Source organism: Coffea arabica, chromosome 11c (assembly GCF_036785885.1).
Source record: "Coffea arabica cultivar ET-39 chromosome 11c, Coffea Arabica ET-39 HiFi, whole genome shotgun sequence".
NCBI classification, from domain to species: domain Eukaryota; kingdom Viridiplantae; phylum Streptophyta; class Magnoliopsida; order Gentianales; family Rubiaceae; genus Coffea; species Coffea arabica.
In genome coordinates, this window is record NC_092330.1 from 32043474 (window position 1) to 32058184 (window position 14711).

A 14711-nucleotide genomic window follows, 5' to 3' on the forward strand; every position below is an offset into this window, starting at 1 on the left:
TCTGAAAGACAAAAAGACAAACTAATTTTTTTTTTCTAAATTTTAAAATGAACGGTACAAATCGAATTAACCTAATGTAACTCAACCACACACCTCACCCTGCAAATGCCAGTGGCCATTGGAGTTGTAACTTTTGATGTTAGGACATCTGCCGTGCTAAAGCAAATATTAACACGTGCATCAATATACGAATAACACTTGCTCTAAATTGCAGAGCCTCGATTTCTTCAGGCCAGTTTTTTTCATTTCCGGTCTCTTTGCCTGTCATCTCTTAAGTCTCTATCTCGAGCCTGTTCCAAGTGTTGATGCAGGCGACGCATTGCTTTTAAGCATTCGATTCACTCAGATCAGGTGCACCATTGGATACAAAATCACAGGTTGAATTTGCTTTAAATTATATTTGAAGACAATTAATGCTGGTAAACAAGTTGAAGTCTATTTTGTGAGTGGAAAGGAAGCCAAAAGAGTAATTATTCCTGTGGATCTGCTAACACTTCAATGATCGCTACATTTCTACAGGATCAAAAGCCAATGCAGCTTTATACTTTTACCATCACTAAGATATTTGACATCACTACAAGCCAACACTTCGCTCCTGCTCCATATACCATTGGAAGTTGCATTTCTTAAGGATCATGTACAAGTTCTATAAGTCAGATTTACACCAGCTAGATATTCAATTTACAATGCATGCCAAGTACTAAAGATCCCTCTGCGATTCCCACATTCCATCATAGAACGATCCAAGCATACTTAGCTGAAATACCTACCAATCAAAGAATGATCCAAGCATGCTTGGCGCTTGTTGGGTTACTTGTCCTGATGGCCACTTAACCCCTATTCTTTGAAGAAGATTTATTGGAGGCAAGGTGCTGCCATCTATACATGATTTGAAGTTGGTGAAGGTTCCGCTGCATTCCCAATTTCTAAGGATGTGATCAAACTGCTCAACTGCATATGTTTACCAAATTCATCAAAGGCTTGTAAATCAACAACTGAAACCAGCAAGAGAAAATATTTGACCCAAGAATGTCCTTTACCTCTTCCTGCAAATCTTTTATCCTCTTATCCTTCAAATTCAAATCCTTCTTATCCCTAGAATCCCAAAAAAAAAGAACTTTTATACGAAACTGCATATTCATAAGAAAATGGCTGAAAATCTGTAACTGAAGAAAGATATGATCATCCCCAGCAGAAAAAGCAGAGACGATAGAACCCATTCAGCCAATTTAAATCAAAATGCTATTGTAATTGTTCAATCTTCTAGAATAAGAAGGAATATAGATCAAGCACAGAGAAACTCAACTGTAAAAACCCAAGACCTATAAATACTTGTTCCCTCCAACTTTTGGTGAGTGTTACTCCGCCCCTTTCACTTCTCCTTTCATGACACTTGCACCCTCAACAAAACAAATAACGAAAGGAAACCTACCTCTATACCCAACTCCGGATGCTGTACATTACTGAGGAAAATGTTCAGACAAACTGAGGTAGCTCTATACCTCCAGGTACAAGGCTATGGTCAAGACCTGACCACATAAATTGGAAAAGCTCTATGGACTAGATGAAAACTCTCATGTTGGAAATGAGTTTATCTTTTTGTTTCCAATAAATCACAACAGTTGATTAACAATGTACACACCCAGAAATATATTGTCCCCAGGTATTTGCTGAAGACAGCTTAAGGCTGTAGCTGCTTTAGAAGACTTAGGCACCATACCAGTATTTAGAACCTCCTGTAGGCTTCACACTCATTCATTTAGGACTTACTGCTGAACATCTGATTGGAGGATCACTTTTTTACCCCTAGAATAATTTTTCTTTTCACCTTTTACATGAGTTTCCTCAAATTGAATCAGACTCCAAGATCAAATACTGTCCAGCGATTCAAATTCCAATATCAACTCCAGCGAAACCGAAAGAACAATACTTTTCAGTGACATCAGGTTTTCAGAAGTGTCGCAAAGAACAAGTAGAAGGGACAGACTGAAACACCAATGGCAAATAATCTAATCATTGCACGAAGATAAACCGAATGCATGCACAGACTACAAATAGAAGATTAATATAGCAATATGTTACAAACATTAAATAACACCAAACTTTGTTTCATGTGAAAATCTAAGAAATTCATCTTCACAAAGATTATAAGCCTATTCAAATTGAAACATTTGAAGTATTCTTAAAGAAAAATTGTGAATCTCCACTTTTAGACATGACTTACTGGTTTATTCTAATTTTTTTTACGAGCTACAAAACATAATCAGATGAGCTGACATATACACCAAAATTTTCCTCACAAACGTTTTCTATTTGGGAACAACATTTGCAGTTTGATTTCAGAAATTTGTATGAAATTAAGTTATTTTTGTCAGGAGCAACCAAGAGTGCAAGTTAATATGAAAAAAAATCTGATCTGCCATAAGAAACTAGTGACTAAGGGTCTAAATACTACCCTCCCTAAAAAGAAAGGGTGGGGGCAGATGGAAAAAATTTCCAGAACATATTCTTACCAGAAAAGAAAAAAAGGACAATCATTAAGTTTGGCATACCTTTCTTCGATTTCTGCAATCTTCCCTTCCCATATCTCCAGGTTCTTCAAAAGATTATCATTGATCTACACATTCAATCAAAAATCTATTAAGATTTCTTCCTTTGACAGATTTCTTCACATGAAACATACAAAAAGCAAGACACAGTGCATAACTATACTGACATCATCGAGGAATTTCTTCTCTTCAACAAGTTTGTCCAGCTTAGCTTGCAGCTTGAGCAACTTTGGGTTTTGGCTGATGGCTTGTTCAACAGCCTTAGAGATCCCTTGTTCAGTCTCTTGTTCAATATTTTCAAGCAGAGACTCAAAATACTGGATAAAAGCAGATGGTGTTAGTACAACAAACAAAGATTTCACTATCCTAAATTGTTTGCAAAATATGTTTTGCTTCAACAAACCACTAGAACATCAAGAGCATTAGATGAGAGGGAAAATTTGGGAAAAGAGAAAAGGAAGAATTTGTATATATAACTAGGGTACAACTTTCGGAAATTTGCAAATGTGGAAAAAGTTACTGTTTAACACAGAAGGGAATAATTATTTGCAGACTAAAATTACCTAAAAGTCCCTAATTAGTCAGCAGTCCTAAACTACTTCACTGCTGAAAATTACTTCAAAACTGCAAAGGAAAAGCAGAACTACATGTTTAAAAAAAAAAACCACAAATTGAACAAAAAGTTCCCACATGGCCTGAATTACTTCAAAACCATGACAAAATTTACTTCAAAATTGTACAAAAAGTACCACAGTACATATACACAGTAACAGGAATAACTCAAATTGATGAAAATTTTATAGCAAGGTGGCAGTCAATGATGGTGAGGTATAAGAACATCACTTTGTTCATCAAGAGTGCTAAATCTTCAAGTACCATACATCTTCAACTTATGCATCAAATATCTTCCAAAATTAAGCTAGATCTTGATTTCCACCAGTTAGAAGAACAAGAGTGCACATCAAATCTTTATATTCATAATATAATTCTAATCTCATGAGACATGCACTGCAATCTTGGCTTGGGGGAGAAAGACAGCGAGGGAAAAAAGGATGGAGAGATTAAAAAGAGAGAGAGAGAGAGATGAGATCTAAGGGGAAAAGGGGTGATGTGTTTGTGTTGGTGTATCGGTAATCCTAGTGGCTCTGGTGGTGAAATGATAGTGGTGGTGGTGGTGGAGGTGAGAGGGGGCAGCCTAGTGAAGAGAAGAAAGAAAAATAAGAAGGAAGCCAAAATCAAGGAGGAAAAGAGCGGTTTTTTTTTTTTTTTTTGGTGGAAGAAGGCGGTGCTGGTGACTGGTGGCAGTGGTTGTGGTTAAATGGTGGTGGTGGTGGACTAGTGAGAAGGAAGAAGGTTTTTCTAGTAGTTCTAAAGGTCATATAACATCTTCTGAATTTAATGAATAATACTCTATTCCATTTCCCAAATTGTGCACAAGTGATTCCCTCAAAAATGTTCCATGCTCCACCCACATATCAAAAATAAAAGTGCATACAATTATCATAGAACAAGTTAAATATCCACCAGCACTTTAACACCTTACAAGAAAAGGAACTAACCATTTTCTGGTTCTCCAGTTGTGTAGTAAGGAGCTCATTGTATTCATTCACAATCTGCATTTAACCATATTGAGGATCAGAAGAATATATTAACTTGGACAAACTTAAAGAACTAACGAAATACAAAGGACTACAAATTGATCAAAGTTTAGAGAAAATACAGCTTCGACTTTACTGTTCAATAGAGCATCGCCAATTCCAGGTTCCAAACCACATTCACAGGTACCACATCCATCATTAGCCCAAGCACAACGGTGGTTCAATGCAACTAACTTGCCATCAGTTTTAGATTGAATTAACCGGTGAACATAATTATCTCCAGCATAGTCCCAGACACGACGTGTTTCCAATTCAAGGGAATAGCAGTGTTCTGTCTCTTTCCAGTGTCTTATAGCATGCCCTTCTCTATACCTATATATTAGCTTCAGTTAATATAAATATGTTTCATAATACGATAATTGCTCTCTTCTATTCTATTGACAGAATAAGATTGACTCCCAAGAAAAGTCAAGACTTTATAAATAAAACAAGAAAATGTTATACCTCCCACAACCAATATAACCACAAATTACACACATCCAAAGATTTTCTGAAGTTTGACAGACAAAACAGCTTGATTTCTCAGGTTGCTGCTGGCAAAATCGGCAAACCTGAATTAAATTAAAAGAAGTCAATTCCAAAAACAGAAAACAAATTATACACAACCAAATGTTCTACATCATAAGCAGAATGGAAAACTTCATTGACCTGACTAATAAGATAAAGACCAGAAAGATAGAATCCAAAATATCTAAATATTGGTGATGAGGTAAAAAAGGCAACTACTTCAACATCTACTGACCAAAATGTGTGATGATGTCAGTATTTTATTGCTCCTATACATTGTGTTTTAACAACTCAACTTTTATAACAAGATCACAGAAAAGACAAGGCAGAAAAATAGAGGAGATTCAGGATACTTGTGCACACGAGAGAGAGAGAGAGAGAGAGTTACAACCCAATTTTTGTAAAATGATTTACAGAAAAGAAAGGAGGAAGAGACGAGAAGACGAGAATTAGGGAACTTGAGAGAGAAAAAGTGAGAGTGAGAGAGAGAACACTAAGGATAGCTCTTGCATTCATGAAGTCTAAATTGATCTTAAATTAACAATGGTTAATAGTGAAATATGAGAGAGAGAGAGAGAGAGAGAGAGATACTCTTGCAATTGGGAAGTCCACATTAATGTTAGCTTTTAAAGTCAGAGATAATGATATATGAGTTAATAAATGGACCCTTTGCAGGACATAGGCTACAGTTATTGTCAAGTATCACTACTTAGAAAATTTCAATTTGTCAGACATGCTTACTAAAGAAAAAATAGACGTTACTCCAAATGTCGGCAAAATGATCATCAGGACAAAAAGAAGGTTATCTTGCAGATTTGTCCATATGTTGCTGTGAATTTAGAAATCTCAAAATTTTCATCAATGAAAACAAAAAGGCTTTACTTGATGTTTCCACCAAATAACAGATTCAGGATAAGAAAAGTCTTATGGTTCCACAATAAAGTATTTAGTAATCTTTTATGTGAGATCAGAAGAGATGATTTTGCTGTAGCACTAACCGGACACGAAGAATCGGTCCACTTAGAGATACATGAGCAATGGAAAGAGTGATTACAAATAGTTGTGAGAATTCCACCCATGTCCTGGTCCAATCTCTCTGCACAATCAAAGCAGCCAAAAAATATAAATATAAAAAATAAGTAACAAAACAGCCAAACATTGTAAAAGGATCTGAAAGTTTTCACATTGATAGCCAATGGATGTCTGCTATATAAATGATACAGGAGACTACAAATTTGACCATGACATTTCACCTGACAGTTTTTTTAATGTGCAATCATGTATTATACAATCAAGTACTGATATATTACATACAGAATTGGAATCATATATGTTAATGCACTCTTAACTGATTCACATCCATGACCATTATCCATATGAAAAATATTTATAATTGATAGGCTTGCTAAAAATGTCCATCAAAATTTTTCCTCCTTTCTGTTGAAAAAGCTTTTTTTCATGCTACCCTCTTAGTAAGAACACAAAATTTTTCCTCCTTTTTTTAATACAACCCCTATTATACCACCACTATACCTATCAAAACCAGAGTTGCACGGAAGTGTGGATGCAATTAAACCAGAAGCATCAACTGCACATAGTGGTTACCACAACTATAACATACTCAACATTTCGGTAAGAACACAAAAATGCAATAAATGCATCAACTAATGGCCAAATAACGAAGTATATCTCTGGTCAAGCATAAAACAATGACATCGAGATTATCTAATGATTTGACAAGATGATTTAGGCAAAGATTGTCTGTGCCGGGACAAATAACTAACGTCAGATGAAATTTATTTCGCAAACAAGATAAAAAAATCAAATTTGCAATGGTTCGTGTTATATTTTGAATATTTATGAATTACTACATGCATGTTACACTATCTCAGAACTCCACCACATGTATTTTTATGACTGAGTTCATTAACATACCAAGGCACACTGGACATGAAGGCTGTTCCATATTGCTAACAGCAGAAGCCTGTGCATGCTCAATTGAACCAGTGAACTGCACATCGACTGTGAATAGTACGCGGCATATCTCGACCTGTAAACATGGACCAAATTGTAAGCATATGCTAAAAAGGGAAACAGTAACAATTTTTAAATGCAAAATAACTGAAAATTGGAGAATAACATACCTCAAGAGATGAAAAACATTTTCCATTAAAATGTTTGTAAAAATTGTCTGCTGAGCTCTGATCATCAAACCTAATCAAAACACTGTAGTTGTCCTCCATTCCATCATTTCTAAGTAATCAGACAGGACAACATACTAATCAGAACCAAAAATTTTCTATCATGCAGAACTTATATAAACATATATTCAGCCAAGTAATTATGTTCATTGCAAGAAGGGATTAAGTTGTATCGAATCAAACCTGACAATTCGCATTTCCAACATATGGTGAATGAATGAACCACAAAATTGACAAAAGTCTGCATATGTCATGTGATTTGGCACCCCAAGAACACAAAGTAGAGGCTTTCTTTCAACCTAAGGAACAAAAACGCAATTGAAAGTCTTCAACCTTTGCAAACACTATCCTAATCTCTATTTTATTTCATAGATTTCAACTTTCCAAGATAAGTGAAATCAATGAAGCAATAAGTGAAATCAAAAAGCAACTCAATACAACAACAATATCTAATTACCAAGACAACTAAATCCACTTTAAGTCATCCGACAAAAGTCCAAAACATCTCTCAGCATTAAAAGCTCAGAAAAGATAAATACCTTCAATTAAAACCTCAAAACTACATGTTTTACTAGCTCGCAAATTTCTAAAACCCCAGAGGTAGGAGGACAGAATTTTTCACTACTTCCAAATTGCAACATTTCAACACTGAAAGAAAAAAAAATCATCAGAGTTTAGTCCATTATACCTTGTTGCACTGACTACGATTCCTACATTTTTATATAAACCACATTAACCACTAATTGATAATAAATTACTAGTAGACTACACGCAAATTAAATAAGAACAGGTTAGCAACCAAAGGTATTGAGTAAACAAGCAAGTTTACAAATTCAACATAACATAAAACGATCAAATTTGACTAGAAAAAATTACCATTAAGGATTTAACTGCTAATAAATTCACTTGCCACTAAAAAAATCAATCCTTTTTTTTCCTAAGATTGATTCGCAGAATCAAAATTGTGCATCTCAGATAATCAAAAACACTTACGCAGATGTAGAATTTGAGCTTACAGGAAGATCAGAGCTCGATGAACCGACCTCGTCACGGAATAGATGCATGACACCCCTTGTTTCTTCTATTCTAGGGTTACCGGAAGAGAAATAGAAGGCTTGCGTCAGATCATCGTGTTCCATGGCGTCTTGCAAATGGGGCAGAGAAGGCCGAAGGGGGCAGAATACGGGCACTGCAAAACACGAGCTGGGAGGGGTAGGGTGTTGCGGTGATGGAAGTTTGATGATGGGCTAATTTTTCTAAATTATCTAAATTTAGGTACTTATTTTGGAATATTAGAGAAACCAGAACGACGTCGTTAGCGAGTTCGAGGCGGCGGTGAGTCGGTGGCACTATACGGAGAAAGGAATTGGAGTCGTGAGGCTGGCAGATTGGCTGAATGGCTCTCCAACTCTTAGGTTATTACGTCTAGGCCCTCTCACTATTAAGCACGTATACCTTAGGCGCTCAAAAGTTTTTTTTTTTTTTTTTTATCGTCACATGAGAAGTCCAATTGAATCACTATCGAATCAGATGAGAATGCGTAGCCTACTCTTTTACTCTATTCTATTCTAGGAGCAGACCCAACTGGAATAAGAGGAATCAACAGAAATTGAATTACCATTAGATTAGATGGGTTATTCTAGAGGAAGGTCCAATCGGATCAGGAGAACCAATATGAACTAAACTATCATTGGATCATACGAGTACTGCACACTTGCATGGATCTAGAAAAGCCACATTGTAGCCTATTCCGAGGGAAGGTTCAATTGGGTCAGGGAAATCGACAGGAACTAAATCACTATCGGATCAGATGAGCGTATTATGCACTCGTATAGATTTGGGAAAATCACATAGTGGTAAAGTGATAAAAAAAATAAGGTTTAAACTGTTGATCTTTTATCTCTATCAAGACTTCAAGTTATTAGTGGTGGCCAACGGACAAAACGGCTATTGGTTTAGGCGCTCACTCAAAACTATACTGTATGCTTTTAACCATTTCTGTCGATTTCAAACGTCATGGATATCAGAAATAGTTGAGGAAGCGAGCAAGCATATATATATATATATATATTGGCAGAATAGTGTGAGGGAAGAATATCAATTTGGAGTTCTTGATCAACACAATTTGAACCATATAAATCATATATTTCGATATCCTCATAATATGAGTAGCATAGTGATATAAAATATTAGAGAAGTGAATACCTACTGAACCCTAAAGAAATGATCATGGCATACATAGTTATACAGTGGAAATTTAAAATACATCCAGCTAAGTTTCTCGATAATTTCCACTCCTTTTAAGAAACACATTGATATAATATTACAAATATGCATGGTAGAACTACCATAAGTGACTTTAGAATCTATTAAAAGATTGAGACTGAATTGGAATTTATTTGAAAAGTGAACTGCGCAGGTATAATTTTATCGAAATTTGATAGCTTAATAATTTTTTATCAATTGGGCAGTTAGAGTATGTTAAACGTAAATATCGGTTGTCACATACTTGAGAAATCAAAATTCAAAAGTAAGCCATTAGATAGAATTTGTTAGGGTTAAAGGATCAAATTGAGAAAAAAGAACGTTTTATGGGTTTATGGACTTCTATGATACACTCAACAAGTGGAGGCCCAAAAATACAAGAGTTCGAGTGTCATTAAACTCATTCTCATTTACCTTCAATAGGAGAAGTAAACATTTGATTTAAATAGGCATGAGCTCAACTGTATTTACATACTCATCACTGATGTTGTCCTTAATTACAAATTGCCCTTTACCTATTGGATTGAATCAAGGTTTGTAAAATCGGGATCCCATGTTGGATCGATTTTAATTTCATAGAATCGAATCGTAGGATCATAAGATCCTACCAAAAGCTCCTAAATTTACTAAATTAATGAATTTGAAATTCATATACCATTTTGTACATCCTAAAAGATATCAAATAAATAAGTTACCCATAAATATATAGTATTTTTTACTTACTATTTGACAAGTAATAAAGATGAGAATATAAACCTGTTATCTGTCATGATTTAAAGTCTTAAAACCAAATGCTTCACAGTTTACATAATCATAATTTCAAATATAAAATAATCATCAACCTTCACAAATACTAAAAAGCCAAACATCCAAAAAGATTTTCAAGATCAAAATTAACTATAGAATGTCATCTGTCAAGTTTAAACAAACATGAAAAAATAAAAAATAAAATAGCAACAATTCATCATTTTCAAGTATCATAATAATTCAGAAATAAATTAAATTATAACCAATCATTTTCATCATTTGAATCAAATTCATTATTCCCATAATCCACATTATCAAAATCATTATTTCCCAATCATCTTCACTATCCCAATTCTCTTGAAATTTATTTTCAGCATTATCTTCATCATCATCCAAATTAGTATCATCCAAATCATTAGTTCCCATTTGAACATCATTTTCGGGAATCATATCAAGATAATCATCATCTTGGCGGTCGAATTCAATTGAAGGCCCATCATCCTCATCAATAATATGAATCTCTTTCATTTTATTAACTTGTCTTCGACGGACATGGGTTTGACGATCTTCATGATCATCTAAATAAACAAACAATAATAATAAAAGTTACCAAAAACAAGAGAACTTGCAAAATAAAACTATAAAAACTAAAAAAAAGATAAACTTTATACTTAAATTGGAAGAAAGAAAGAAACTTACAAACTCTCTGCACATTTCTTGTAAGTATTTCAATTTCATCATCTTCATTTCCGTCTTCATCTGAAGTGTCACATTTGGGATTGTCATCTAGAACTCGTAATCAGCTATTTTGTGAGAACCTGAAAATTTTCTTATTTTTATCTTACTTTACTAACTTATTTAATTATTTATTCAACCATTTTCTCCGAATAATTTATTTCAATCATTTTAAATCCATTTACTTAGAACAATGTCTTACTCGTATTTTTAAAACGTTCCATTAGCAAAATTAATTTTCTATGACTCGTTTAGTAAAGGAATAGCAAATACACGTTTTTCGAGGCAATATTCGATCCGAGAGTGTAATAATTTTGGAGAATTAAGAATGGTCAATAGTGGACTAAGAAAAGTTAATTGAGCGATTAGAGGTGAATGAATTCAAATTTTCGCTTTATCGCGCGCGTCGCAAATTTCTCGAAAAGTCACACCGCATGACTAATTAGAGATTTGAGAAATTAATACTAGACTCGTAAGAGTGAATAATTACAGTGTTAAAAGAAATTACATTAGAGGATTAGTGCACTAGTGCAACAAACAAGAGAGGAAAGTGGTGGTACGAAACACTATACCGGCAACTATTCAAAGTTGACTTTGGCTAGTTTTTTTGTTCCTTTTTCCTTCCAATCTTCCCTCACAAGCCAAACACACCCAACACACTCTCTTTCTCTCCTCTTTGGTCGGCCAACACAAGAAAGAAAAGGGGAGGAAGAAAGCTTCACAAATCTTGCTCCAAATCTTCACCCTACTCACATACTACTTGGAGATTAGTTCTAGTTTGGAGAAAGACATCATCTAGTGGAGCTTCTTGGAGGATTTGTGGTGAAAAAATTTCTGGTTTCATCTAGGGTTCGAGGTAAACCCATCAACTTTTCTAATCTTTCCATTATCTTCAAGAATCATGGTTAGTTTTGCATGGGTTTGAAACCCTAAGCAAGAAATAGGTTAGAGGACTTGAGGTGTTTCATTTCTTACTTTAACCTCTAAGCTAACGGTCTTGAAGTGGATTATAGGTAGCTGACTTGAGGATTAAATGCTTGATTAATGTTGTTTATGTGTTATATGGAAGGTTTACGATTAGAATATGGAGAGAAAGTTGGAAAAATTTTGGTTAATGAGCTGGCCGAAATTCGGTCCTTTTTTGTTCTATTTTAATTCGAAATTTTGTTGGTTATTTATAAAATTGATGGATATATGTTTTATATTGTGTGTACAAAGTGCCTTCCAAAAATTGTTTCATTTGGTTGCACAAAATTTGAGTTTTGGCAAGAATCAAATCTGGAAAACGTATAGCACGGGTACTCGAACAGTGCTCCTTTATCCGAACATCAATTTTTGTACAAAAGTTTGAAATTGAGTGTTGTTAGTGGCATTCAAAACTAAACATTCATAGCTTTTTAACGGTATAAAAATCACCTGCTAGTTCGAATTGAGTGAACCATAGTGATCCAACAAATTTGACTGTCCTGTTGTGACTGTCTGTCTGAGAGGAATGGAGAAGCTGCATCTTGTGGTTCGATTTTCTTTCACTTGTGAACTGATTTTGGAAATGATTCTTTCTGATGAAATGTACCATTTTGAACCTAGTTTCCAACGCCATTAACTATTCCTAATTTGAGTTTGTATAGAATTAGATATGGCTTCATTTTGAAAGTGCGACAAAACTAGAAACTGAAAAATTTTTCCTTTCATGCTGACCAAATGGTCAAACCTGTTTTGGGAGGTTATATTTTGAAAATTTTAGTGTTATTTAACCATCAAATGCTTATAAATGTTTCTAGAACCTTGGTTTAAAAAATGGAGTGAATTGAGGTTGATTCCATTGGACAAAAACTTTGAAAAGAAAGAAAGAGTGGGTTGGTAAATTTGCCTTGAAAAATTCACAAACTTTAGTCGTTTTGTTAACTGCCTTCCCATGTGAGTATTTGCGTAAAATTTGATGGAAAGGTAGTCCACATATGGAATTTTAAGTGTACCGAATTTGGTGGAATTTCAATACCATTCGATATCCAAATGATACCTAAAGATTGCTCTTCAAATCTGAAAATTCACTGTTCAAGTAGTGAAAATCGATCGAATTTAGGCTGTTATATCTTGTTGCTCAAAACTCTGAATTTAGTTCTATTTGCTGTGTTTGAAACCTTGTTTGGAACTCTTATCGTGTTATGAATTTCAAAGGCTGATTCATTTTGCTGTGAATTTTTTTGAATTTTCAAATAACGCCGAAAACCAAGACTAGTTCTATCTTACTTGTTTAAATCAGCAACTTTGAGCTGAATTATAAATGTTTTCTAGTTGGAGTTTTGGAAAAGTGTTTTCTAGGAACTTTTAGTACTTGGAGTCTTGGAAAAGCTTCTTTAACTTGACTCGAACGTGTGACTTGGAGAGTGAGTAGCGAGAAAATGTCTTTTTTTGTAATCTTGGTCGAACACCTAGGTAATTATAATTATACATGTCTCAGGTGGTCACGAATACGCCGAAGAACTCGTCTGACTACTCGCTTCACTCTTATTTTGTCCTTGGCTAGTGGTGAGTGTTAAGTGCATGTTAAATGCTTATGTGATTAAAATATTAATTGTACAAGTGTTATACATGATATGTAAACTTGCCGAAACTAGGGTGTACTTCATCGCCCTCGTCTTCTCTCTCTTTTAATTACGTGATACTTATTACATGAATACATATAATTGGTAATTGTACGTGAATATGTTTAACTCATGAACTTTGAGCGGATGCATGTACCACACCAATTCGGGTGGGAAGTATCTCTCATACCGTCTCAGTGCTATAATTGGTTCTCTAAGCGATAGCATGTACCACATCAATTCGGGTAGGAGGTACCTCTCATGTCGATTCAGAACCATAAACAATTTTAAGTTGATTGGAGCAATATCTTATCGACCTGATTCTCTAAGCGATAGCATGTACCACACCAATTCAGGTAGGAGGTACCTCTCATGTCGACTCAGAACCATAAATAATTTTAAATCGATTGGAGCGATATCTGATCGACCCGGTTCTCTAAGCGATAGCATGTACCACACTAATTCAGGTGGGAGGTACCTCTCATGTCGACTCAGAACTAAAACAATTCTAAATCGATTAGAACGATGTCTCATTGACCACTTATACTTTTGGGAGCATCCCAACCCATTGGCCAACCGTGTAATTCGAGTCTTGGTAAAGCAAGTGGAAATTAGCTCTTAAGAGTTCTCATATACTTTTTTATTGTATTTTATTTTCCTTTGTGAGTTATATGAATATCATGACTGTCTTCTTGTATAAACTTTAATACTAGTTGTACTTATTTGTTTGCCTGTTTTTCTTGGCCTCACTGAGCGTTAGCTCATTCCATTTCATTTGTTATTCCTTAACAGGAGAGTGACGTGAAGGAAGTGATTGGAAGGTACTAGTGAAGGCTAGTCTTTTATATAGTTTGGTACTTTGTAACTGACTTTTGGGAAATTTTAACATTTGGAATTCGATGTAGTTGAATTGAGATTTGTATCCTTGGATGTACTTGTGCAATGAAATATTATTGCCGTGTTATTATTTTTGCATTTTTAGATGTAGTCATTAGATTGATCTGCTTTTCATTTAAAGATTGTAGTGAATCCCGACAAGAGTTGGGCAGGCGGTCCGTCGAACCCTTTGGTTCGCCTTAGGGGGAGGTGGGATCGTCACATATTTTCTCTTGGAAGAGTTGAATTTTCTCTCTCTGTCACCCATTCATCATCTGAAAGCAAATTCTCAAAAGGAATTTTTTCAATTACATGTTGCTTTTGCCTTTGTCTCTCTTTCAACTTCAAGTTGTACATCACAAACACAAGATCATTCATTTTTTTTTTTAGCCAAACGATTTCTTCTCTTAGAATGTACCTATTGAAATTGAAAGAACTTATACAGTTATACTACGAACTTAAGTTAAACAAAATATTAAACTGAATGAGATATTCCAGAAGAGTTACAAGTTAAATTGAGAATTCGAATGGCAAAATTTTTCAACGCTGGACACTCATCGCCATAAGATTCCCACCAATCAGCTGTAG

General features: G+C 34.8%; 1 protein-coding gene and 1 long non-coding RNA gene across 5 annotated transcripts; both read right to left on the reverse strand.

Moving 5' to 3' along the window:
- Nucleotides 1-414: 414 nt before the first annotated feature.
- On the reverse strand, nt 415-8180 carry LOC113715557 (BRAP2 RING ZnF UBP domain-containing protein 2). 4 transcript variants are annotated; one of them, XM_027239784.2, is made up of 12 exons: nt 7959-8180; nt 7099-7214; nt 6859-6967; nt 6650-6764; nt 5713-5810; nt 4652-4758; nt 4270-4519; nt 4109-4162; nt 2717-2866; nt 2553-2617; nt 1041-1095; nt 415-951 (listed from the first exon to the last, which is right to left on the reverse strand). In XM_027239784.2, exons 1-12 carry the CDS (start codon nt 8052-8054, stop codon nt 880-882), a joined length of 1287 nt encoding a protein of 428 aa, XP_027095585.1. In that variant the 5' UTR covers nt 8055-8180; the 3' UTR covers nt 415-879. The 4 variants fall into 4 exon arrangements, with proteins under 4 accessions (XP_027095585.1, XP_027095583.1, XP_027095586.1 ...); XM_027239782.2 differs by having other exon boundaries at nt 7932-8180; XM_027239785.2 differs by having other exon boundaries at nt 7909-8093.
- Nucleotides 8181-10422: 2242 nt separating this feature from the next.
- On the reverse strand, nt 10423-10678 carry LOC140016799 (uncharacterized). The gene is made up of 2 exons (XR_011823033.1): nt 10627-10678; nt 10423-10505 (listed from the first exon to the last, which is right to left on the reverse strand). It is a non-coding gene; the product is annotated as an uncharacterized lncRNA (long non-coding RNA).
- Nucleotides 10679-14711: the final 4033 nt, after the last annotated feature.